This window comes from Gymnogyps californianus, chromosome 16 (assembly GCF_018139145.2).
Source record: "Gymnogyps californianus isolate 813 chromosome 16, ASM1813914v2, whole genome shotgun sequence".
NCBI classification, from domain to species: domain Eukaryota; kingdom Metazoa; phylum Chordata; class Aves; order Accipitriformes; family Cathartidae; genus Gymnogyps; species Gymnogyps californianus.
This window is the reverse complement of record NC_059486.1, coordinates 9,340,625-9,366,646: the sequence shown is the minus strand read 5'-3', so window position 1 is coordinate 9,366,646 and position 26,022 is coordinate 9,340,625. Positions and strand designations below refer to the sequence as shown.

The window sequence follows — 26,022 nt, the reverse complement described above, 5'->3', positions numbered from 1 at the left end:
GCTGAGAACCGATTTCCTTTTTCACTCTATGTTGTCTGATGTTTTCTCCTACTTGCCCGTAGACCATAGACATTTTGAAGTCATGTCCTCAGTGTTTGCAGATTGAAATTAATTCGCCATCAGAAAGAAACCTAGAAGTGAGTGCTCTGCACTGGGGGAACAAATTATTCCCATTAACCGTCTGCCCAGCAGACTGAGGCTGTGTGCACAGCCATGCCCTTCTTCATCCCGCATCTATAGACAGACACACTCAACCTGTTCCATCCAGACTATTTGCTCAAACCTGTACTTAGAGAAACTTTCCCCCCACTGCTTCCAGAGATTCCCAGATCTGTCAGGCAAAGGAGTTGAGTGCTCCTCTATGAGCAAACAGAACACAAATTCCCTGTCTCTTGCGTACACGTGGGTTAGTAACACCAAGGCAAGAAGCCAATGAACTAGCTGTAGGTCATGCATTTGTTTTCAGGCAGTGTGGAAAATACAGGAGCAAAGCTTCAGTGTCATTTTTATCCTGAATTTAAAGTAAACTGCACCGTGACCCTCTGGGAGAACTGTGTCCTAATGAAACATCCCCAGAGGGGATGAAAGCTTACTCCAGTTGCTGAATGAGACAACTGTTCACTTTGTGGATGGAAGTAACTAAATTTTATGCCTTTCCTCTGGAATTTTAGGGGTACAGTCTAACATAGCAACAGCACCCACGGGTATTTTAGTGCACTGTTTTAATTATTATTGATGCTATTAATATTCTACCATTAGTCGAGTCTGAACTACCGTCGCTGCCAGAGAGGTGTGTTTCATACTACCCTAGAGGCTAGCCCAATGCTAGGTCATTCTGCAGACAAAATACATAAATGCAGACTAACAAAAGTCTGGGAGCGTAGAATAAATAATATACTCATCCCTTGGAGCAAAGAAGAAAATAAAGTAATTAAGGAACTATTTGACAACCTGAAGGCATCTCACACAGGTAAAATGCAACTCCAGAGGGCTTTGTTTCTAGAAGCTGAGAAACAGGGAGCTTAGTGCATAAGCAACACGCAGAGATGAAATCTCCTGTAATTTAAAGCTGCCTAATGCCTCACTGATAAATCCTGCCACACCACCACCACCAAAAATTGTAGGTGCACTTCTTAGACCAAGGAGATTTGGATTTCGCCTGATGTCTGCATGACAATTGTCCTCATTTTGTCTGTTTAATTCAGACATATAAGGAGAGATGTGTATTTGTGCTGGGTAGCCAGCTCTGCTGTTCTCCTCCACTGAATGGCTTCTTGTCATTGCTTAAGTGATCCCTAGACAATATATCAGCTGTATCATAATTCTCTACAGAAAACAGAGAATAATGTTGCCTCCTCTTCTGTTACTACTGTTAACCTTCTGCTGAGCAAGGGCCTTCCAGCTTTCTTTCTAGGAAGAGGAGATAAGAAACACTGATTCAGAGTATTTTCCAAGCGTTATTTTCATGTATATGCTAATCTATACACCAGAGGTGGTCACAATAATGTACAGAGGATTCTTAACTTAAGAAATTGCAGCCTATACCAAGTTTCTTTGCAAAGAGTAACTTTGCCTCAAATATTCATTAATTATAGACTTAGGCTAGTCGTCTAAGACAGAGGATTTACTTGCACACTGAATGAAAAAAAAAAATACTAGAAACAGAGCATGCTGTGCGTTTCCCCAGTGACCCTGCCTTTACAATACTTCAGCTAGTTAAAAGCTCCATCACAAGTTTTGTGTGAAAAATGAAATTTCCCAGTTGAGTTTCCCCAGTGCTCACAAGACTATTCCTCTAAATGCACAGAATCGTCAAGAACCACAGAGATCAGGAATCTGATTTTACACCACATTTGACACCCTTATCTCCTCCTGCTATATGCAGAGAGTGGTTTTGTCACCACCTTGGAGTTCTGAGGCTTAGTAACACATATTGCATGCTGCCTGCTTCACAAGGGTTATTTAAACGTGCCTGGACAGCCAAGAAATAGACAACAGTCATCAGCCTGGTGCTGGCTTTACAAAGGAGGCAACAAGGCACAGGCCTGGAGCTCCCGCTCCTCAGGGCTTGCACCATATTTCAAGAGAAGTCTCCAGGTGGGAACATTCAGCTGCTGCAGGATTTCTTGTGGCCAAAAGGATGCAGGCCAAAATTGCACAAGGATTTCTTATTAAGACAGCCAGTTGGTTTGGTAGAAATTTAGGGAAAAGAGTGCACAGACTGCATGGGAAGCAACTGTCCCTGGACCTCCTTTGGAGTTGCATCTGGCAAGGTGACCTGGTTTGACTATGGTTTGTTTTTGAGACCACAGCAGAAAGTTTAGAAGCAATACAACAGAAGCCAAGAATTTTTCAGAAAGCTGGAGGAACAGAAAATAGTGGTCCCATACTTCAGCATCATAAAACTATCAAACAACTTAACTGGCAGGTGCTGTTTCAGAGAAACAAAACCTTGGAAAGCATCTAGATCAAGCTAACTGAGACAGGGAGCTTACATTTGCTAGCCTGTAACTGTCAGGTGCTTCTGGCTCTGGCTAGTTTTAAGAGTCTCTCACTTTTATTAGCACTAAATTCACTCAAAACAGGAGACACGGGCAAAACAAGCAAGAACTGACACTATTAAAATGAAACACTGCATCAACTTGGAGTTCACAGTTCAGTTTTATTTCGGACAGAAGAGTAAATTGTCTGACATTTTGGCCTATTCATGTTTTTATCACGAAGACACAAACAACAACAACTAAAAAATCTTAATGTTATTTGACCTGAAACCTTGACTTTCTTATACTGTGAAACCTATCCAAATAAAATAGGAACCAAAACTAGCTAATTTTTAAGGTTACACCAGGAAGGCATTTGGAGATAATACATATCTCACATTGTCAGCAGAACTAAATTTGCATGCACATTTTAAGAAAGAAAAGGGGAACGTCTTCTCAAACCACAAGAAGAATTCCTTCAAAGCCATAAGGATATCAGGTGTAGCGTGACAGAGATACATGTAAGGAAACATAAAAGGAAAAGAAATACCACCTTGAATTCATTGCCTGACTTGTTCTGTTACTTCTTTTTATCCTGTAATGTGGTATCATGGAGTGTAACATAACATGACAGTTCAGAAATTTACAGGAATACCCTTTTCTCCCTGGAAGTGATAGCGGGCAACAATCAGCCATGGGCCCAGGGGAAAGAAATGAAAGAAACTTTAAAATGCCAACACACAGCTGCAGACAGCTGCAAGTCATGGCTGGATCTCAGTAGTGCTTCTGCATTACAGATGTATTTACCTGTGAAAGAATAGCATACTCAATTTGAAGACAGCACCCCACCATTGCTCTTCTTAAGGAAGAAATACTCTTTCTGCTATGAAAATACTGTGGCTCTCTGTTTTCAAGTTCAGAAAATGACTACAGTCTCTAAAGCATACTTTTTTAAAAAAAAAGCAATCGTGTTTAAGGCACCTGTAAATGTGCAGGTCACATGAGACGCATTTAGTCTCATGATCTGTAAGAAAAATTGAGGGATGCAAAACAGCTTTTTGATCATCTTTTCTTTTCCTCCCAGCTGAAAACTGTGCTGCACCCACAGTTTTGCCTCCACAGCTGCTGGGTGGGGACCTTACCCAGGCTGCCCATGCTGGCAGGTCATTCTTCAACATGTGTTGCTAATACAGAAATCCCCTCTTGTTTCTGTATGCCTTGGAGCATTTAACATTTTGGATTGGATTCACCTGAAATCCTATTTGAGCTGGCTGTCCTAGGTTCCTGAGGGAGACACCTCCAGAGGACATTACACACTGTACATCTTAAGCAATGCTACCATGTCGTCTTCTCCATTGACTATAAAGGCAGCCAAGTTGATCACCTTAAATTAGATGTCTAATTTTTAGTCAATGTTATGCAATCCACCTTAGGTAAACTATTCATGTATTCAAGAGTACGTTCTGGTGCAGACAAATTGCAGGGAATGGCTTCCAGTCTCACTGCATTTAAAAACAATGTTGCAATCAGTTATTTTTCATGCTCTCCAGTTAATCAAATTCAGCCTCCACTAAATCTACATTTATTAGTGCTGACAGTCATGCAGAATTTGTCTTCAACAATTAATATACACAAAGACACTGCAAAAATGTAACAACAGGAAAATTACTGCATTTGAACATAAGGTGGGTTTTTGGAAAAGGTTGTTCATTTTTATGATTCTTTTAAATTTAGCCTTGCTGGTCCTGCTTTCATTATCCCATGTGCCAGTGTTAATAATCAAGATCTATGTTATATGCTTTGTGGTATAATTAAAGTCACTACTTAATTGGAAAGCCTAGCTAGCACTAAACAAAAGGGAATCAATAACATATCTATTGGGAAAAGCCAGAGAAAACTTCTATCGAATATCAGAAATAACTGTGAGATATTGCCACATGTCCAGCACTGCTACTATGGAGACAACATGGAGTCTGGCTCATGGGGGAGTCTCTGCTTAGGAGCCATGTCCTGCAAAAAACTTCGGTACTGTCTGCCCAAACCCTTTGGGGTCACGAACCCCTATGCACAACAAAGCAGAAGGCAGGGTATTACTGTAGTCCAACCTGGGCAGTCTCGTGGTCCTACCTCATAGTCATGCCCTACTGCTGTTGATCAAGCAAATGCAGTCTGAGAACCTTCCTGATGATGGCCTGAAAAAGTGGTTGGAAAGTTTCTCAATAGTTTTTTATTATTATTGGGAAACATGGTCACAGTGTTAATCTGTTCCTCAGTTAGCCTTCTCATTGGAGCAATTTAACATTGTATAACAAATTAAATACTCAAAGACCTGGGATTTTGGAGACAAAGGTTTGAGCCCACATTCCAATTAATAGATCATTATTTATGCAAAATGAGCAGAGCTCCAGCAGAGGTTGGGAGAAGACCTACAGCACCTTCGTAAACAGGGTCAAGTCATGACTACCGGTCTCAGTGACAACTACAGAGGTACAGTACAAATAAAGAGCACTGGGTGTAAAGCCAGGGGCTGGCTGGCGGTACCTATGATTGACAGGGAGTTTCCTTTCCCAGCCAAAGGAGCAGGTGATTTCTCCCCTCCTTTGAGGGCTTTACACAGTTCCAGTCTAAGCCCTTTACAGCCAAATAGGAAACGCTTCCCAAAATGCAGTGATAAGCCTTTGGCATACACAGGGATACACAAATAAGCACAACCAGCCCAGAGGCAGCAGTATGAGCAAATTTAGGTTGTCAACTGATATCCCAAATGAACTGAGTCAGAATTACAACACTAAACACTGTGCAGTAGCTGGTCAGAGCCCAGCTCTCCGCAGAGGAAGCGGCACAGGGATTTACTCAGTCCACACCAGTTCCTTCTGCTCTTAGGCAAGACGGAAAGTCAGCTCAAACTTGGGTATGTCTCTATGAAGCTGTATCGTCAGTTGTGCATACGGATAATGTGTGTGCAAAGGCGCCTGTGCTATTTGTAGGGGATTCACAGCCTGAGGAAAACGTCCAGCCTGTGTAACTTGGCAAAGCTGGTTGAGATCTATATAAAGTCCCAGAGCACGTGTACACACATGCCCCCTTTGCACTGTTCAAAATCCACATCTGGACATTGATTTGGGATCTAATTAAAACACTTCAGTTAGTTTCATCTCTTACTCAATTTCCCTCCAATAAACAATCCCAATCTGTTGCCCAGAGGTAATTCTGTCTGCTCCATTTTCTGTCTCTGTTTTTCCTTCTCTCTGCTTCAACTTACGTCATACGTGCAATCAGAGTGGCCAAAATGGGTTTTTCAGAATTTTAGCATGGTTTTTTAGATTTATTGAGAGTGGGTGCAAAAAAAAAAGTCAAAAAGTTTCCTGTTAAAAAATAAGCCTAATTGAAATCAAAATATTGTGCCTGTACTGTGATTGTGAAACAGTCAGCTGAAAAAGGGAAATGCTTAATTTTAACTGATGTTTCACTTTACCGTGACCTGACATTAATCTGAAAGTATTGGTAAAAGCTAGTGATAGAAAATTCATTATTTTAAATCTAAATTTTCATGGGAAACTGAATGTTTCATTGGTCTAAACATTTTGTTTAAATAATCATTTCACAGATGATGTTCAGACTGACACAAAATATTTTTAGGTGTGTTTTTTTTCAGTTGTCATTTTCTGCTCATCAGAAATTGTGATTTCTGAAAAGCTCTGGATCTGTTCCAGTTCAAATATTCCTTGCGAAGGGACCCTTTACGTTGCACTCTGGTTAACCTGGGAAGAATCCTAAGGGTCTGTTTTAATTTGGAGATTCTTGTGTCATTTTTCTAAGCAGTGCAAAGAATACCTAGTGTCCCCAGAGGATTTGAAAAGCGGGTCAGGAGGCAGAGCAAGCTGCAGAGGTGGAGAAAATCAAATAACACCAGGTCTAGCCTCTCCAATCCACTGATCCAAAAGCTGATGCTCTTTGAAAGCCATCTGCCTTCCTGCCCTGCTCCTGCAGGGACAGCCAACACAGACTGGCAGAGGAGCTGCCCGCCCCGACAGCCTCAGGCAGGGGCCGTTGTACCAGACCACTGATCCTCCTCTCATGACAGAGAACTTGCAAACACATATATAATTTGGCTCGAGAGAGCTGCTGACTGATGGCTCAAATATCACAGGGAGTTCACAGAGCTCTACCACCAAAAGAAAGGGTCAAAATTAAAAGTGAGCAACCTGCGTTCTCAAAAGGCTTGAGCTCACCGGCCACTGAAGGACAATCTCTTACAGAAAGGCTGTTTTCTAGCTACTGGCCTAATACTCGCTACTGTTATTAAAGCCTTGAATGAACAAATCAGAGGTCTATTTACCAAGTCTGCCCCCTTGATAGCACTATTTGATCAATTCCAGAATCCTTTTTGATAGGTAATTAAAAAAGCTTTTCCTTAGGTATAGAGTGGAGTGAACCATTAATTACACTTCAGAGCCCTAGAGATGCAATTCCTTTGCTATTGTGAAATGTCTACAGCAAGCAGCGAAAATGCTCGCCTCTATAAAAGAACTGAATAAATGAAAGTAATTTCCTCGAGACCTAGATTCCTCTGCTTTTTATGGCTAAAGACTTGAGTTGCCTCAGCATTAATAAGTTTGTTCTTTACAGCTGAATTTTCTCAATACAAACATCCATGACCATAACACAAAGAAATATCTTCTTTGGCTGATAGAACCAGCAGACTGAATCCATATATTAGTATTATTGCTATCACTGAACTGCCACAATGCACTCGGCATCAAATTGTACAAAAAAGATCAGTTAAATTAAAGATCCTCACCAAGCAGCAACAATTTCTTGTAAAAGCCAATTTAGCCGTTATGGAAGTTCTGGGATCATATTAACTTTTCTCAAAAGTATGCATAATGCATCACAGCAAGTGGTTTTGACAAGTGCATGTGTGCGTATGTGTGGACATGTCCTGCATGTAAAGAAACCCCAGAAGTTATTTAAGTTGCAAAGTCAAGTGATAGAAAGTTAGAAAATGCCAGATTTACAGGTGTTCAACCTGTTTAATTCAACCCCTTGCAATCCAGCCTGTGCACCAGAAAGAACAGGGGAATTGACGTTATCCTGAGAGACGATGCTTACGTTTGAAAGCATCTGGTTAGTTGATACTTCCCAATTTTCCAGGACGCCACACTGTAAAACAAACAGCTTTTGTAAGTATGGGGGCCTTTCCCCCTGCCTTTGAATGAAATTCCCTAAGGTTTTGAATTTTTCTGCATTCTTCATCTCTGATAAAGTAAAAATCTACTGTCATATGGGGCTGTAGCACCTCTGTCTTCATGCATGATTGGGAAGGATTGAGTCTGATCCTTTGTTACCGGAGGACAGACTTATATTTTGTGCTACAGCTGGCAGCAGTGAAGGCTGTTATTCCCCCAAAAGGGCAGATGGATGGCTGTTGCCGTTCCTGAAGCCTACTGTAGCAATACAGCATGTCCCGGCTAAACCTGTTCTCTTTCTCTACTCTCAGTACCCCTAACAAATGAAGCCACTTGAAGACAAATGACTACGCAGGGGTTTAGGTGGCTGACTCCGGGCACTTCTGTTTGCAAGTGCGGGATCTCTATCAAAATCTCAGCTGTGTTGCTCCAGACCTACTTTTGACTATTCAGTCAAACATTGGCCCTTTGACATTATGGTAAGAAAGGCATGCACACAGCCCAGCAGATTTCACGGCGTTCCCATGGGTAGGATTCAGGACTATTCTACATCTACACATATTGTTAGAGATAACTGATAGAAATACATGCGCTTATGCTTTCCCGCACATATACGTAAGGGTCATTGGCCAACATCAAATTTATCTCCACTGAGTACTCAGGTTTATGTGATCACAACACTCATTTTGAATATGGAAGAACATAAATGGAAATTAATCCAATAATATTTCACCATTAAATAACACTTTTCCCAGAGAACCACAGAGCAAGCTCTAGCTTAGCCATGTGCTTCCAAGGGAAAAATAACCTGTTCCTTACAAGAGAAGCTTCTCTTTCTTCCATTGCACAGAGGAAATAGGGTATGTTAGCGAGGGCTAGAAAGTCCTGCTAATAATTTACTGCTGGGAAGAGAGATCAGGACATTAAGCATCCTGAGCGCTCTGCAATGTATTTTCCACAGTGGTATAGCCCTTGAAAAACTTCAGCACACCGGGGAGCAAAGATGGGGCTGCAGCAGGGACATGCAGAGACCTGTGCTACTTTCCTTGCCCCTTCTTGTGGCTTGCTCTTAACTTGGGAAACGTTTTTCAAGCTTGATATGTACCAGCATGACAGGGGATGCAAATAATTCCATAACAAGCATTATGAATTCCCTTGTAACAAAAATAATCCTGCAAAATTCTTTTGGCATTAATGTAGATTTCATACATACTAAAAAATTTACTCTAGAATTTAGATAGTTAGTAACACTCAGTACTAACCAGATCACTAATTTAGAGTTATTTTCATGTTTTTTAACAGACAACAGGATATCGACCATGTTCCACTGAGTACATGAAGCAAAATCTCAGGTCAGTCCAATACTAGGATGATTAGCTGAACATTTTGAAATACTCATCAATCAACCATAATAAGTCCTGAGTATTCTGCTTGACGTTGAACTCAAACACATTTCATTTGTGCTACTCTGTCCTTGCATCTTCTCAGAGCACTCAGCTACACTGTACTCAGCTGCTTCAAGGCAAAAGTCACCATTAAGACATATAATACTTTATGGAAAGATCATCAGCACAACTTTAAGATCAGCCCGTTTGATTTAGGTGAAATCCAACAAGAAATGAAAATAGTGTTCAAGGTCACACTGAATAAACCTACAAACTGTTGGGGAGGCTTTGTATTGTTTCATAAGACAAAACTGCAACTTCTCTATATTACATGTCTCTTGAAACTAAACATAGCTTGAAATATCAATTCACAGTATGTTTTTGAACTGTTTCCCCAGGGTTGTCTTTTTTCTACACAGAGACAGGGCAAGCATTCAAGCTGTGGGAGGTGCAATATCAGAGAAGAAAAAGCTGAGACATATTTATTACACCACTTTAGGATCAAACTATAATTTTGTAATTATCGTGTGAATTGCAATCGCAAGCAAGCTATTTACTGTCATTGCTTCGATTTGGCACACAAACACAACACGCACAAAATCTGCTGTTGTCTCCTGTACTGACTTAGTGATTCCTATCTTAAAAAAAAGGCTTCTGAGTTAAAAGGAGTATCTGCACTGGCAGCAGCAGGTCGGAAAGCAGAACACAATGCGAGTGTATGGGAAAAGCATCTCGAGAGCAGGACTGCCCACCCAGGCTTGCAGACTTTACTGCAGTGCAAGGACATGGAGGTGACTCCAATTTAGGAGCCTTCATGGTCACGCTGTCTGACTGTACACCTCTTTAGTGTAACATATTTTTTTAATTTGCTGTGTGGGGATGAAAATACCTCCTGAAAAGCAATTAAACTGCTGAATGTTTACTGAAGCTATGCTCGTAGATGGAACAAAAGGCTTATTCTACCAGAATAAGGTACTGGACAACAATAAGGGGGGAGTTCAAAGGTGAAATGAACTAAAAGATAATATTTCTGATCAAATTTCTTTTAAAAGAAGACTAACCCTGGAATATTACAATTCCCACATTTGCATAGCGAAATCATGTTTACTTTCATAAACTGTGTCTATGCAATGCAGCCTGGAGTATAAATTCTCCTGGTTCATATCTTTAATACCTACTGGTGTGTGCAAATACGTAGATCTGAACATTTTAAATGGAAGCCAGAATGGGGAGAAAGCATGGTTTAATACTTTGGGAATGCAAATCCAGGTAAGTGTTTTTCTTCATAGGCTGGCTGTGGACTTTGTACATGGCCTTCCACATTAATTCTACCTTGCTTCTCAATTTAAAAATGAGAAGTCCTCCCTTTTTAAAAATGAAAAGTTCTGGGAATGACATGAATATAAATCACAAGCAGACTGAGAAGGGCTCAGTGATGAGAGCTATTATCAAGAGGCAGAGAGATGAGACCATTGGGCAAATCAGCGTACAAAGCTGGACAAAACAAGTGGTTTTCCCAAAGCCTGTCTCAAAGATCTGGAGGTTTAGTTCTCTCCAATATATAATTAGAGCAGAGTGTCTAAACCAAACAGAAAGTCACGCTTAGCTTTGCCTTATGGCTATGATGCACAACTATCACCTGTTAGGTAAGCAGATGTGGTACTACATAGTGGATAAGAAGAGGTTGATAGGGTAGGGAGTGAAAACTGCCTCTCAGCATTAGAGTGAGAGCTCCCAACAGAGACTGTATATAAGTAGCTGTGCATTTGAAGGGGTCAGAGACAAAAAATGCTGCTTATGAAGACAGCAGAAATTTCTAATAGAAAATGGCAACCAAATGGCAGCCAAAGCTCCTTTGATACCAGTGGATAAAACTCTTCATATAAAATAAGAGCTTCTACCTTCTCCAAACTTTCACTCATTTTTCGTAGCAAATTCAATCTGAAGGGTTTTCCGGTGACTTGTAAGTATCTGGAGACAAGTGTTTCAATTCCAGCATCTAGACCTAACTAGAACCACCTCAAAAGTGTCAAAACACCACAAGGAAGGCAGTTCTCCCAGTAACTCAGTTCATCATGCAGCACAGCCTTATGAGATTCCCAAAATGAGCACGTCAGAAAGCTTATCTGAATGACTGATCAAAGCTTCCAAGTAAAACTGTGGAAGAGTATAATCTGAAGTGAAACATCACTGCACTGCAAATGCTCTCATGCTTCTGACAGCTGCTGAGCTAGATTCAAGCTCTGCAACCTTTGCTTTTGTATTTCCTAGTAGAGCATTCTCATTTATTATCCACCTGACTGCAGCACCTAATAACAGGCCAGGTCAAACCTCATTGACTTTCATTTGAAAAACTTCACACTGATTTTAAGGGTCTTTGGACCAGATCTGATGCACAACTCAAATTTTTGCATAACTACAGACTACTTTTTCCCCAGAAAAATTCCATGATGGATTTTTATGATACACCAAGAGAGATGGAGAGATGAGACCATTGGACAAGTCAGTATACTTGCATCAAATGTGATATCGAAGTAGTAGATCTTTTTGTCTTTGCCACTTCTTTTATCTAGGTTTTCTTTTGTATAGCAAGTGTCTGAGAAAACAAATGCTGAGTCAATAGTTCTGAGATTAGATTAATATGTAACACAGCTAACGAAATTTGTAGTTAAGCTGAAGTTTTGTTTTGCTGGATTTTGTTTTTGGCAGCTTGAACTGCCTAAAATCCTAATTCAATTGCAATCTACTCACAGAGCACAGCTGTTTTGCTTGGCTAAACTTTTCTCGCCACTTAATAAGATACTTTTTTATTTAACTTTCAGTTCTGCCTAGGAGCCCCAGTGGGTCTTTTAAAACAGAAGATTATTATTAGAAATTAATTAAGTATTCTTTTCAATTCTGTCTCCTGAGAGTAACTAGGCATTGCTGCTGATCTCCTCTGCATTAAGACATTACTGATTGTCATTCGTAGGATGACAGTGCGGATGTCTCATCTGGAAGATACATAACTCCATAAATATGAAAGATTTGAAAGACATTTAATAAAAAATATAATAAGTCAGTACAAATATTAAACATATAATTGCAATGTCAAACATAGCACAGGCATATGAAGACTATAACACTAGAATAAAAATAAACACACATTCCAAAGACAAAAAAAAATCTTATTGCAATTAAAGGACAATTTCAGCACATTGTAAACCCCGACTAAACAATTCTAAGAACATCAAACGCAATTAAAGAAAAGGCAGTTGATTTGATGGGTTGATTTTTTTAAGTGACCAGTGTCTACGAAGTGTTTGTTGTCACTGCCCCACCTTCCATTGCACATGACCACAAGAAGCACAGACTAAGGCTCCCACCTCTGATGGTGGGCTCAGCTGGCACTACCTGGCTTTTTCTAAGGGAACCAAACCCAATAAGCACCAATATCCTGATGCAGTTTTTGATCCGAGGCCTTGAATGTGCATATTAATACATTACTCACAGAATTAGCTATGCGTTTAACATGGCACTTCATGCTTGAGATGGCAGTTGGTCTTTTTAATTTTCACTAAACTCAGGGGTATATGTATGACTAACTGCTGTCATACTCTAACCAGGAAGGGATGTGAAGACAAGAATGCCACCATGGGTCAACAGAACAGCAATCAATCACTTACTCTTAATAATAATGTGGAATTCAACTTACTTTTTTGGTCTGTAGTCAGGGATGGACCTGTCCAGTGATATCCTGTCACTGAGTTGGGCATTGTAACCGTATTCTTCATACTTAGTCTCTGATTCATGGCTATCATCTCTGAGCGTAGCAGCCATTCCCCCCTGGCCCAAGCCTCCTGGACCTTCAACTAATCCCATGGGCTTTGCCAGACCTAAATGAAAAAGACAAAAAAAATCGAGTTATTAATATAAAGGAAATTGATATAACCTCTTCTGGGACCACAGAATGTTTTTAGATAAACAAGATCTGAACTCCCATGAAACTCAGCTCTGAAACCCTCATGGCTCTGTGGAAATTATCCTCAGCTTTTCAAACCAGAGTCCATATCGACACATCTTGTAGTATCAGTGCATAATTATTAATGAGCAAACTATAAAGAATCAATCAGCAGCTTTCACAATTTCTCCTTTTTCCTGTATAAATCCCTGGAAACAGGAATCTTGTTTCCAAACATTCCAAAATGCCTAATTATACTTAAGATAATTAAGATAAATTTTCCTCATAAGAACTGGAGGCCAGGCCCTTTCCCAGTACAGCCCATTATAGCTCCATTCATTTTAAGGGAGATATGTTGAATTTCTACCACATGTAGATCTGCCAGTTTAACTCCATATTAATGTCAGTTCTGCAATAAGTGTTGGAACTGAGGCATCTGCTCTGTGGCTCTAAGACTACCTGTGGCTCTTGAATGGTTCAGGTTTGGTTCCCATGCTGGGAATACAGCTATGCAACTGGTCACCAGCTGCTGCTGGGTAGGAAATACAGGGTAAATCTGATTTCACTGTGTGAGTCAATAGATGGGTCATTTAGACTCAACTGCACACCTTGCCCAGCCTGTTCCCACAAAGATGTGCTAAAACTACTAGGAAGCTGACACCATCTCTCACCTGGGAATTACTCCAGATTTCCTCTGTCCTTCAGACCTCTGACGAATGAAATAGGTATATTATGTAAGATACTCAGCTCTATACAGCTTATAGGATCAGAAAGTTTGGACACACTTGAACTAAAACAATTAGCCCCACTTGGTTAGTGCTGAGATATTAGCCAGTCAACAATCCAGTTATAGGTTTCATTCACTGGTATATTACTGGTCAACTCAAAAATACATGTAAGACAAAACTAAACCAACATAAAAAATGCCCATACGATCACATCGCCAAGAACCTCTTCCATGGCAACAGGCATTTAACTTGGTGATGAATTCTCATAAATAAGCTCCTCAGATATCCTGTGTTTAATGTCAAAGCTTTCATTTCCAAAAGGCTCACTATCAATAAGTCATTAAAAGTGAGAAAGTTATTTATAATAGTCTTGGAGATACCATACAGAAATGTGCAAATATCCTCCCCATCACTTACAACGCAGAACAAAACAATTAGAGTTTGACCTGCTCAACATTTTTCAAATTAAGAATTTTCCAAGAGGAAAATGTCATTATTTCAACTAAACAATTAAAGAGAAAGACAGAAAGAAACTGTCAACATTTGCTAGTAACAAACAAGTAAGGCACTACAAAACTGGGACTGGCTTCTCCGAGTCACAGTCAGGTCTGGGACAGTTTAGTCCCTCACGAAGGAATGTCTCTTGCACCTCATCGCTAACACTGTCCTCACTTGTTATAGCTCCATCATCATCTCTGCTTAATTACAGGACAGAACAGAGAGACAGTGGTTCATTAGTGGTCTGAAAGAGTAAAATTAGCATTTTCTACTATAGTGCTTGTAAGAAAATCCTGTGCTAAGGTTAAGTGCAACACTACAAATAGTCTGTCTGAACATAAAAGGACTGAGTACCTGCAGGACTCGGGAATTTTGGTACTGAACTTCAGATATTGCCTACAAAAATACATATCTCATACTGCAATCAATGATCCCAAGTCAGGACAGACCTTGCTTGTGTTTGTGTCTTTGAAGTCTTCTTCATGTTCCTCATCATCATGCACTGAAATGCTCAACTGTCTCAGAGCAAATCATGAGTCTTAGCAGGAGGGGGGAGGGCAAAAGAAGAAAAAAAGGACGCCCTACAGAAAAACATTCTTGGCATAGCCAAGCTTTTGAAAAATTCAAACAGCTCCAAGCATTGAAGCCTAGTGAGTTGTTGAAAAGAAGGGAAAACAAGAGGCTCATGCAGCCATGATCTCATTATAGGTGTGTGTGGGAGGTGAACTCCAGGTCTCACTAGCAAGGGAGATCGAACAGAGGCATGAGCAGAAACCCCACAGGCCACGCACCCATGAGGGGAAGGTAGAAGGATGAAGCTTCAAAACAGCATCTTTTTCTAGGGTATTGTATTACTGGGACACAGAGAGAAAAGACCAAAGCACTGAGCTACTGAGATTGATACTGATGCTTAATCAATAATGAACTTCAAATCTGTAAGCGAAACAAAATGCTAGGAAGAATGAAAGGTATGCCCAAGGCAAGGGAATGTGGTATCGGTAGACAGCTCTCTTCTTCAGTCAGTCACACTGCCAAACTAGGATCTCGGACCACCTTTGATGACTTATCCTCCAACATTTGGTAACACAAAACAGAGCCCTCCCACTGTTTAATGACTACTTTTCCTCCCAGGCCAGCTATGTTGTCTTCCTCTCCCAAACATGTTTTCCTTCAGTAAGGTATGGAACTAACCCAGAAGACAAGTAGGAAAGTGCTCATGTCCTGTCTCAAACTGTACAAGGAGAATGAAAGAAATCAGTTCAGCTGGACTGAGTTGAGCCCCAGCAGGATGGCAGAACGTGTATTCCTGCTCATCACCTTTCTGCTAAAAAAAAAAAATAAAAAAAATCAGAAGGAGTTACCAGCACAAGCCACTAAACCCTAGAGAATTTGGACCTAATGCAACAACTGCAAAAAAGTAAGCTAAAGGTTTCCAAAGATTATTATAATTGTTTCAAATGCCTATATAGTTTTCATTCATGTCTCACATTATTCTTGAATTCATGAAACTGTCTTCAGGTATGTGCAGAAGCATTTAGAAAGTTTTTGCATGCTTGTCTGAGCCGTGCTTCTCCTCTGTGCAGAAGTAGAGGGAGTAAGAGTCTTTCTTGTGATCTTAAGCTGGCCACATGAATGTCTGCCCAGCTGCATTTTCAGGTAAATGGAAAAATAGAGTCATGTCTCTGCTGTCCAAACTTCTGGCCAAGAGGAGCTAACTCATGAGTCAAAATTTCCTGCTGACTTATACTGGTAGCAATTCACTCAGAGACAAATTGAAATCATAGCACTGTGTTGAATTGCTGCTTGCTAAGAGACACAACTGAGCGTACTGAGTCTGGATAGCACTTATGACACTGGTTGTCATTCTCTAGTGCAGTCCTGACTGGTTCTATCTTAATTATTACAAATATTATGATGCCTACAGTTTGCTATTAATGTACAAACACATCAAGAGTTCCTACTCTGAATGACTAACATTAGCCCAATGTGATCTCTTGAAAAACAGTATTCTTGCCCCTAAAAATTGAACAGATTTAATTCATACATCACAAACCACTCTATTGCTCACATTTCTTTGTAGAAATGTACCTTATGAATCTTTCTGCCACTAAAACTGGTTCAAAAATGTCTGAGAACCTTCCATTCTTGCTTGCAGCAATCATCATAAAGCAACTGGGTTAGCATCAAGTGATCAACCTGCAGCTGGTATTACACTTCTGCTTCTGCAGGGACAGGGAGAAACTAGCACACAGGAGGCTCACAATTAGGAATTGTTATAATCATGTCTCCAATTGGGTCATGCAAAGGAGAAAGCTGTAAGCAAAAAATGTGATATTGTGATATTTGGGGTATTTAAGAAGGACTATTTGAATTTTCTAATGAAACAATTTTCTGTAAGAAAAGTGGAGAACGAAACAGTCATAGTTTCTGTTGAAACATGACTAAAACTCTTCAAGAGTTGTGTTGCAGTTAGTGATTTCAAACAACAGAAATTCTTTTAGCTTACTAAGTGAAGGACTTCAGTACACATTAAATATTTCTGAAAATATTTTAGGGAACTTCATTTTGAAGGAAATTGTAACATTTGTCCCTTTTGTTCCAATTTAGGATGAGAGGCTATTTGGCACTTTGACTAGCTTTAGTATTTAATATTACTTCCTTTGGAAAAATTAGAACAGAAGGGCCTAGTGTTGCCATCCCTGGCCTGACAACTACTCCGTGCTCAAGTAATTACAGAAATTACATGTCTGAGACTCTAAATCTCTCCCCACCCAAAAGGAAAAACACAGCAGCCTAATCTTCCTGCATGATGCAGTCTTAGACTTAAAAGACACTAATAGCAAGCAGTGATGCCGCATGCCTCTGCTTTACTTGCCCAATATATGGCATCTTAAAGGGGTGCTCAGTTTCAGAGAAAAGTCAGCAGTCCCCTCAAAAAAAAAAACCACCACAAGCAGGCCTTATTAAAAGGGAGTCAAATTAGGCACTTTAGAAGTTAAAGAATCCAGAAAACTAGACACTTCATAAAGCCTATGTCCTTGAAAGACTGCAACGTGGAAATTCATTTGCTGATTATTTGGAATCATCTGGGCTGGGTTCTGATGTTACATCAAAGCAAACTGAAGACGACTTCATTAAAATTAACTGACCTGCTTTGATGAAAGGGTCTCCAAGATGTAGTGTGCTCATTTGACTTTAAGCAACAATTTAATTCAAGTAGTTGAAAACTTTATTCTTTATACTATATGCTCTTGCAGTTTACAGAACAAAACACTTGCATCTTTATGGCACAAGTAACAGGGGAATGAAACTTTCAACCCACAGGAAGCATCAAACACTTTGCTATTTTTCTTGTGAGAGAATTAGTTAGATAGCCTTCCAAACCATGCATAATGACAATTATTTCATATACCTTTTTCCTAAATCTGATATTCTAGCTCTTCATGCTGCTAATCTAATCTTGTTCTAGGAAAGAGTCATCATATGTCTGACTTACTCTCAGAACATATTGCTGTGAGGTTTTTTTCCCCATTCATTACCCAAACTGTAGCCTAGTCTGACTGACAGTTATTATAGCAATGCGGTAACATTGACCAATATATAGCAGCAATTAAATAAATGATATCACATTGCTTCATTCTTCAAGAAAAGCACTAAAGTGGCTCTAGAAGTTGTTAGGAACAATGAATATAGTATTTTATATATGTGTGTGTGTGTGTGTGTGTTAAACGCAGCAATTAGAGGCAATGTTCTTCAACACATGGTTGGTTAGCTAGACACAATATAACTATGTCTCACATAGGATAACATTTGCATAGCATTTTTCATCTCAAAGGATTACCTGTTGCTTCAGCGAATGTCTCCTCAACAGAGGGCTTTGCCCCATGACTACCTAAGGCAAGATCATAACTTGCTAACTCCCAAATCCATAGATATCTGCATTGGTGTTGCTGGTTTTGGCTGGGGTAGAGTTCATTTTCTTCACAGGAGCTAGTATGGGCTGTGTTTTGGATTTGTGCTGGAAACAGCATTGGTAACACAGGGATGTTTTCGTTATTGCTGAGCAGTGCTTACACAGAGTCGAGGCCTTTGCTGCTCCTCACCCCACCCCACCAGCGAGCAGGCTGGGGGTGCACAAGAAGTTGGGAGGGGACACAGCTGGGACAGCTGACCCCAACTGACCAAAGGGATATTCCATACCATATGACGTCATGCTCAGCATATAAAGCTGGGGGAAGAAGAAGGAAGGGGGTGACGTTCGGAGTGATGGCGTTTTGTCTTCCCAAGTAACCGTTACGTGTGATGGAGCCCTGCTTTCCTGGAGATGGCTGCACACCTGCCTGCCGATGGGAAGTAGTGAATGAATTCCTTGGTTTGCTTTGCTTGTGCGCGGGGCTTTTGCTTTACCTATTAAACTGTCTTTATCTCAACCCATGAATTTTCTCGCTTTTACTCTTCTGATTCTCTCCTCCATCCCACCAGAGGGAAGTGAGCGAGTGGCTGTGTGGTGCTTAGCTGCCGGCTGGGGTTAAACCACAACAATTGGTCAGCCTTTTGTGAAAAATCAGAAAAGGGGTGCCAGTTCAGCAGCATCTTCTCAAAAAAAGGATGGTCTTAAGAGATGGGATCGGGAGACAGGCAATGGGAGACAGCGTCCCCCCAGATTTGGCTGAAGCAGAAGCTACTGGTGGACAAGACACACCTTCCAGCAAATCCTCCAGGCCCTCATCTGAGGGGTGCCCAACAGTATGGGACCATTGAGCAGAATCATCTCATCAGAGGTCTTCCAGCATGCCAAACATGGGAACAACACCTGGGAGGACATGGAGGAGCAGAATACTCTACAGCAGTGCTCCCACAGGATGCGTAGGTGGGCTACCAAAGACAGACAGTCCACAAAGAACAACTTATTTGTGCCCTAGGGCTTGGGCGTTTTCTGCTCAGCAAAAACCCAGACAGCCTTCAGGGACAGCTCATAGGAAAATTCATTCCCACGGGTCTCGCCTACTGGAACAACAGGGAAAGGGATACATTTCTGGAAATACTGCTGCTCGGCAGAGAGACAATTGCTATTGATTTTATATGCTGGGTGTTTAGGGCCTACAGTGATGGGGAGCAGTATAAAATCTCAAAAAGACAGATGGAGAAGTGCTTCTGGTTCAACTTCAGCATATACTTGGGTTTTAAACAAGGCAGATCAGATGAGAGCACTTTTCTGTTTTCTTCTTCTTTTAAAGCTTGTTGCAGACTTCCAGATCCTCCTCTTATCTTTGCGTTACTTACCTATAGCTCTAACTAGCACCCATTTCACCCATTTTTCCATGGCTTGTGAAGCCATTGTGGACAGGGTACAGCAGCATTGCTCATAGTGTAACCCTGTGGCTTGTGTCAGAGCAAAGGATTGAAATCATGCTGCCAGCTCTGAAACGGTGATGGGCAGAGAGGGGAGAGAGAGAACAACAGTGGCAATGCCCAGTGAGCTGCTATTTTTAAAGCTGTCTTTTCTTTAAATTTTTAGACTAAAAAGATCTACAGCCCATACGCTGGGATCAGTCATACCCAGTTCAACGCTGCAGATGACAATGAGGTCACAAATAATTAGTGTCTGTCATTCATTTCAAATTTATTGCTCTTACTGCAGAGATTTCTGTGTAAGACAGAAATTGCTGGGAGAATGGAGAGCAGAATGAACCAGTCTTAGTTTCTTAACCAGACGAATTACTCCACAGGATGCATAATTTTCTAGGAAGAAAAGAGACCTTCTATTTTTCACCATAAACCCTGTCACAATGGGAAAATTACTGAAGAGATTTATATGAGAAACTATGGCAAAAGCAAGATCAAACTACATCTGTGATTATTTTACTGTCTTTTTTTTTTATTTGCAGCACAATTACAGGCAGCTGTAAATCAAGTCCAGCCAAGGTTCTCAGACATAATTAACCTTTTGACAATTCAAAATGAAAATAAGCAATAGAAAATAATTATACACCCACGTTCACAATAGCACAGGTCTGTTCTTAGCCTTTTTCTGGCCTTCCTGCCACTTCTGGCAAGGCCACCTCCCCTTCAGCAGCTGCAGCTCTGCTCCCACACCTCATCCCTCTTTCACCAAAAGTCTGCCCAGGTCGTACCAGGGATGCTGGGCACAATCACAAGCCAGCTCCATCACCTATGCCACCAGATTCGGTAAGCACTGACAGAACTGCTGCTAAATCTCTGAAATGCCCTTGCTGACCTGTCTCAGTCTTAGGTTCAGAAGGGCTCCAAAGCCAAACTTCTGAGCTTTATCTACACTTAGACCATCTGCAGTCTTGAATAACTACACAGAAGTATTCCAGTTCCTAGCATCTTAAAAGGAGGGAATAAAACATTTCCTTCTAAAAAAATTGGCATAGTCACCCAGTAGTTTTACCTGTGACTCCTGAAACACTTCTCTCTCTTTTAAACAGGAAACATAAAACTCATCAGCAAAACGGTTGTTTCCTTCCTTTTCTAATTCTGATTTCTCAGTTGAAAACATCCCTGCATACCTTGTAATGCAATAAAAATCTTTAGATCCTAGTTTAACCAAGGGGAAAAAAAAAAAAAAAAGAATCAGGGGCAAGAGCAACTCTACATAGATTGACAAAGCTGACTTTTAGCATTTCCAGTTATATCTTTTGAAAGACAAGAAAAAGTTCATAGCCTCTAGAATAGGTTCAGTAACATAGCTAAAACAAGACATCTTACAACATTTTTTTAAGCTAGCTCTGTACAAAACCACTCTTTTGGAAGCAGGTATTAAATTAGTTGCATCTAATTAATCAGCCCTAATGCTTCCATCTTGAATTACTGTATTGTGCTAATTTTGTAATCTTGTTCTGTTGCAACTAGAAACTTCAGATGAAGGTTACAGCCTCACTGACTAGCATATCCGTAGGCATGGAGGAAAAAATTGGTCTTCCTCCTTCAGGAGTTAACAGTACATGGTAGAGCGAAGCAGATGCACAAGAAAAGCAGCTGGTTGGAGGAGGAGGAAAGAGCAATATCAGCAAGCTGTTCAACACTAAGGAAAAGGTCTCAGCTCACCAGTTGTCTTGCTGTTTATAGCTCCATTTTAGTGATCCCTACAAATAACTAAGAGGAATGAGTTTTCCAAAATAACACGCTTACATCAGAGAAAGGCTCAATCGCCTAGACAGTGCTTTGCCTCTCATACACACCTAGCACAGCCCAGGGACGCTCTGGTCGGCTGCTCAGTTCAGTACGTTGCCCCGGCTGGGTGCTAGAGGAGACATCCTGGGGAGGCTAAGCAAGTCCCTATGGGGCACAGCTGCTACAGCTGAGAGAAAAGGTGCCATGAGCTTTGTCTCAATTTCAAATTGAGCTGATAAGTCCCACCAGGCAGATGGTTTGACAAAGAAGGGACATACAGAGGCTACAAAATGGCAGCAGTAACTACTTTTACAAAACGCTTTGAAATCTCTGGATAGAAAGCACCCAAGTTATTTACTACATTCCAAAAGAAGCAGATTTTGGGCTTGAAATTCAGTATCAGAAAGAGATGTCTTTTTCAGAAATAAACAAAACCCTTCTACCTTGGATACTTTAGCCGTTGAGGTGCTCCAGGATAATGTTTTTGCACTAGCTTGTATTGGTTCACATGTCCTTTCATTGGGCTACTGAATACAAAGCTGCCCCCACTGTACAGAAAGTTACGGTACTTGGAGCTCTTTTGCAACTGTCACTGAAATATTGCAGTGCCTCCCAAACACCAGTGAGGCTGGACTCCCAATGCCCCTTGAGGTTGGAAGGAGTCATCCTACCCACTTCTGGGCAGAAATGATCTGCTGAAAGGTTAAGGAACTCCCCAGGATTGCACAAGATATGGTGGTGGAGCCAGAAATCAAAACCAGCGACTGCCTGCATTCTTGTCCTGTTGTGATTACTTTGCAAATTAAAAAGCAGCCTCCCTCAGTTTCTAACACAGGCCTACTCTGGCAAAAGCTGAAGCATCTTCTGTCCAGTGATTCCCTGTGATGTTAGCAGGAGCTAACGGTGTGGGGTAGTATCATATGGCATCACATGTAGAATGGTATTTCTCTCTTCTCCATCCTATGATACTGCCCTGAATCTGCCAAAATGCTGAGCAAGTTTCACAGCCTGTGCTTTCTTTTTCCTCCCTCTCCCATGCTGTATGCTTCATTTTTGCCAAGGGATCCCATGCAAAAATTTGCCAAAACCAGGTATCTGCCTCTTTCCTTGACTCCCATAAATACTGCACAAACTATGGTTAATGAAGAAATGACCATAGCTAGAGAGTGGCTCTCTGTGATTATTGCCTTGGAGAATATAAAAAAAAATGTTTTGTCCCATAGGCATAAATTTGCTGAATGCATTAGCAGCTCAGTGCACCAAAATTAAACATGGAAAACTAAAAGCATTTTGCCGTTGCAAGTGCAAGGATCAACAATATCCAGAAAAAAAATCTTTCTTGAAACTATTTCACTATTTGACACTATTTCAGTCAACTTTGCGAACAGTAGCATGCAGCATAAGGAGTCAGTAGCGTCTAGCTCGTGATTCAATCTAAATGTTAAACAGAGCCTGGCCCTTAATTTCTGCATATCCCAACTTTCCATATCCCAAATCATTTTCTCCCACCACGACCCTGCAGTAAGCCTACATAATATATAAGATTTGCTGCCCAGAGAACTGATCTGAATTTTGTCCATATCAAAGGTGCTTACTTTCTGAGCTGGAAGGAATGCTGTATGTGGATGAGATTTAGTTTTACATACAGAAACATTCACCAAATCGCACTCCACGGGGACACAGCCTCCAACTCTCTGCAAAGAGGAGAGCAACAAACAAAACCCCATCCAATTTAAATGACTCCAGCACTTCCATTTATCTGAAATCCAAAATACAGTCCTATTTTTATAGTCGTAATCAAGTTTGCTGCATCCTTGCTTGAAAGATTTCTGTCCCCTAGTATCCAGTATCAGCCCCAAGTATCTCTGAAGGTATACCAGGGAGAAGACAAACAGTATCCTGTGGCCGATGGTTTGAAAAGGAAAAGAGTACAGTAACTTGTAAAGCTGAAGCACTTGATGTGCAACTTTTTGGCTCTAGAAACTAGGATTTGCAGTGTTTTTGCACCTTGACCTCATCTCCAGACCCTTCTGTCTGTTCAAGTGGAAGCCTGCGATAGTGTTTCTCAACCTTCATTCACAGATGACTGACAATCCTGTAAGACATCTATCTGTGAGAAGATTGCTGAATGATGGTGAAGGGATGAAGTGATCTGGCAGCTCTGCCTGTAGGAGGGCTGTTCCTTCTCTGCCCACAGAAGCTAGTCAGGCAGAGAAAGCCGCGAATCAGGAGCCTTGGAAATTATGTAGATTAGGAAAAATTATCTGGAAAGAGGACTAATATCCAACCCCTTATGTGCTTTGCCCTATGTTTCTTCGTCTTCTTTAAAATAAGGACATTTCCTGGTTGCAGAGAGCACTCTGAGGCACAGGCTATGAATATCTGTCAAGTGCTCGAAGTACCTTAGATGGAAAATGCCATAAAAATGCCCAGGGCTGTTATCAGGATCTGGGCTGGAAGCTGACCCTTATTCCATCCTACACACTCTGCCCCTACCATATTGATGTATTAATCCTTAAATCCTTTATAGTAAGCCCTACCAGGACAGGATCTGGCCAGAACAGCTTTTTTTCTTAGTGTCTTCATAGCGTGTAGTCTAGATTCAGGACACCATTGTAGCAGATGCCACACAAGCCCCAAAAGACAGTTCCTACCCCAAAGAGCTCGCTATCGATGTTGAAGACAAGAAACAGTTGCAGAAACATAATCAGGGAAGAAGACCACAAGACAGCATGGATCAGTGGGAGAGGCAGAGGTTGCAGTGCAACAGTGGCCCGTGGATTTCATCCTTGCCATAACAGCAAGAAAACAAGTTGTTTCGTAGCCCACTGGAGGATCTTCTTTTCTACCCCACGGAACAGATTCTATCCCCATGTGCCCCCCATACACAGATGGCTTCTTGGGGATGAAAAGGAGAGGATTCCTTTGGGAAAGTAACCTAGGGACAGGATTTATAGGCTTCTCCAAAATAACATGATCAAGATGTTTCTGAAATGATTCCTTTTGTAGAAAAGCTTGTGATAGAATCTCCCTACTCATTTCGGTTATTTTGAGATGATGAAAGATGGCAGTTCTGATATATGTAAGACAGGTTTCCCACTGAGAAGGCTCAGCACAACTCCTGCTGTGTCTGTAGAGGGAAGGAGTCCATGGAGATCTCTGGTAAAGCTACCCCATGCCAAATGCAAGATTCCTAGTGCATGACTTAAGACTTTGAGGAAGAGGAGAGGAATATCTGAGGAAATACAAAGACAAATGCGTAATGGAAGGCCAGCTGTAGGAGACAAGCGTAGTAGGAAAAACTGTGTTAGTCATCTTGGCACAATGCAGAGAACAATCAAGTCCATCAACGTATACAATAGGCATGCTGGGGAAAAAAAGGAACATATGTCCTTGCATAACCATCTTCTCTCCCTGACCTACTATTCAAAGGTGTGGCACATGTGCCACTGCTGGCTTCATCAGCCCTCTTACAGGCCTAATTTTTTGTTCATTGCCTTAGCAGAAACAGTAGCATTGCATAGGCTACTCCCTCTCTAGACACAAAATTCATTAGTGCTTTTTAATTGGAAGAAATACTGTGGTTTTATGTACAGATATCTAATATCAAAAGTAATTGCTTTTATAGAATACTCATTTGGAGCTGGTTTCCCCTTGAGATGAGAAAATGTATTCTAATTACAACAGATAATTCTGGAGGAGATAAACAGATTGACGACTGGAAGGACCAAGAAATAGGAGCTACACAGACCATTGGAGATGAAGATAAAAGCTCGTTTGTGAGGTAGGACACTGATCCCAAGCCTATAGATAATAAGAGAGATGCCAGAGTTTTGTCAGAGCCTTGATATAAACAAAAATCAATTTCCTAAAGAGCAGGGATCCTTAAGCAAGGGAGATCTATGTGATATATTTTTAAACTTAAATTTTGAGTAACAAAAAAAAAAAAAAAGCCTATGCCATATGCATAATTTTAAATTATACATGTGTGATTTTGATTTTTTATTTAATTTTCATTTTAATGATCAAAAAGATCATTCACAGAGAAAGATCAGTTTGTTTTCTTTAAATAAATAACAGATGCCAAGATTCTTCTAGAAGTTTTAAAATCCCAGATGACTTGTGGTTTGTGCTGGTGAAACATATAAAATGGATTTTTCTCTTCAGGGCTTTGGAGGAAAGCCAGAAAACTCCTCTGGTGATGGCATAAATCTGGAGTTGGGAGGGGAGGAGTTGAAATGTTGGTGTAGCTGCCTGGCAGCCCAAGGAATTAAAAGGAGACAAAATCTGAGTGTCATCAGTTTGGTATCTGGCCTCTGGCAATAGCCAATACCTGAGGCTTCAGAGGAAACGAAACACAAATCATAAAGCACTTGGCCAATTAAACTGTGCACAGTCCCTGGAAGCAGAGTTCCCTTCTGAACCCCATAGGCAGGTAACTAAAGCCCTGAAGCATAACATTAGATTACCCTCATTATCTTAACTCAGACAGGTAGAAATAGGGCTTAAAACTACCCAGTGCCCTTTAAAAACCCAGCCACTAGTATTGGACTCAACGGCCTCCTGCAGCAATGAATTCTCTGGTACTGTCACGGTCAGTGTGTCACTGACCCACATGAAATGGATCATCTGTATCAATATATTAGATTTTCTTTAATTTTTCCA

General features: G+C 40.8%; 1 protein-coding gene across 2 annotated transcripts in view; it reads right to left on the bottom strand.

The window, feature by feature from the left end:
* GALNT9 (polypeptide N-acetylgalactosaminyltransferase 9) overlaps positions 1-26,022 on the bottom strand; it is a 157,966-nt gene that overhangs the window by 112,232 nt on the left and 19,712 nt on the right. Inside the window, exons 2-3 of one of the 2 annotated variants that reach the window (XM_050906607.1) lie at positions 12,749-12,929; positions 7,593-7,643 (exon numbers count right to left, since the gene is read on the bottom strand). In XM_050906607.1, the coding sequence (XP_050762564.1) occupies positions 7,593-7,643; positions 12,749-12,915 (218 nt within the window). In that variant the 5' untranslated portion in view covers positions 12,916-12,929. The remainder of the gene's footprint in view (positions 1-7,592; positions 7,644-12,748; positions 12,930-26,022) is intronic. The other variant, XM_050906606.1, reaches the window with a different exon arrangement.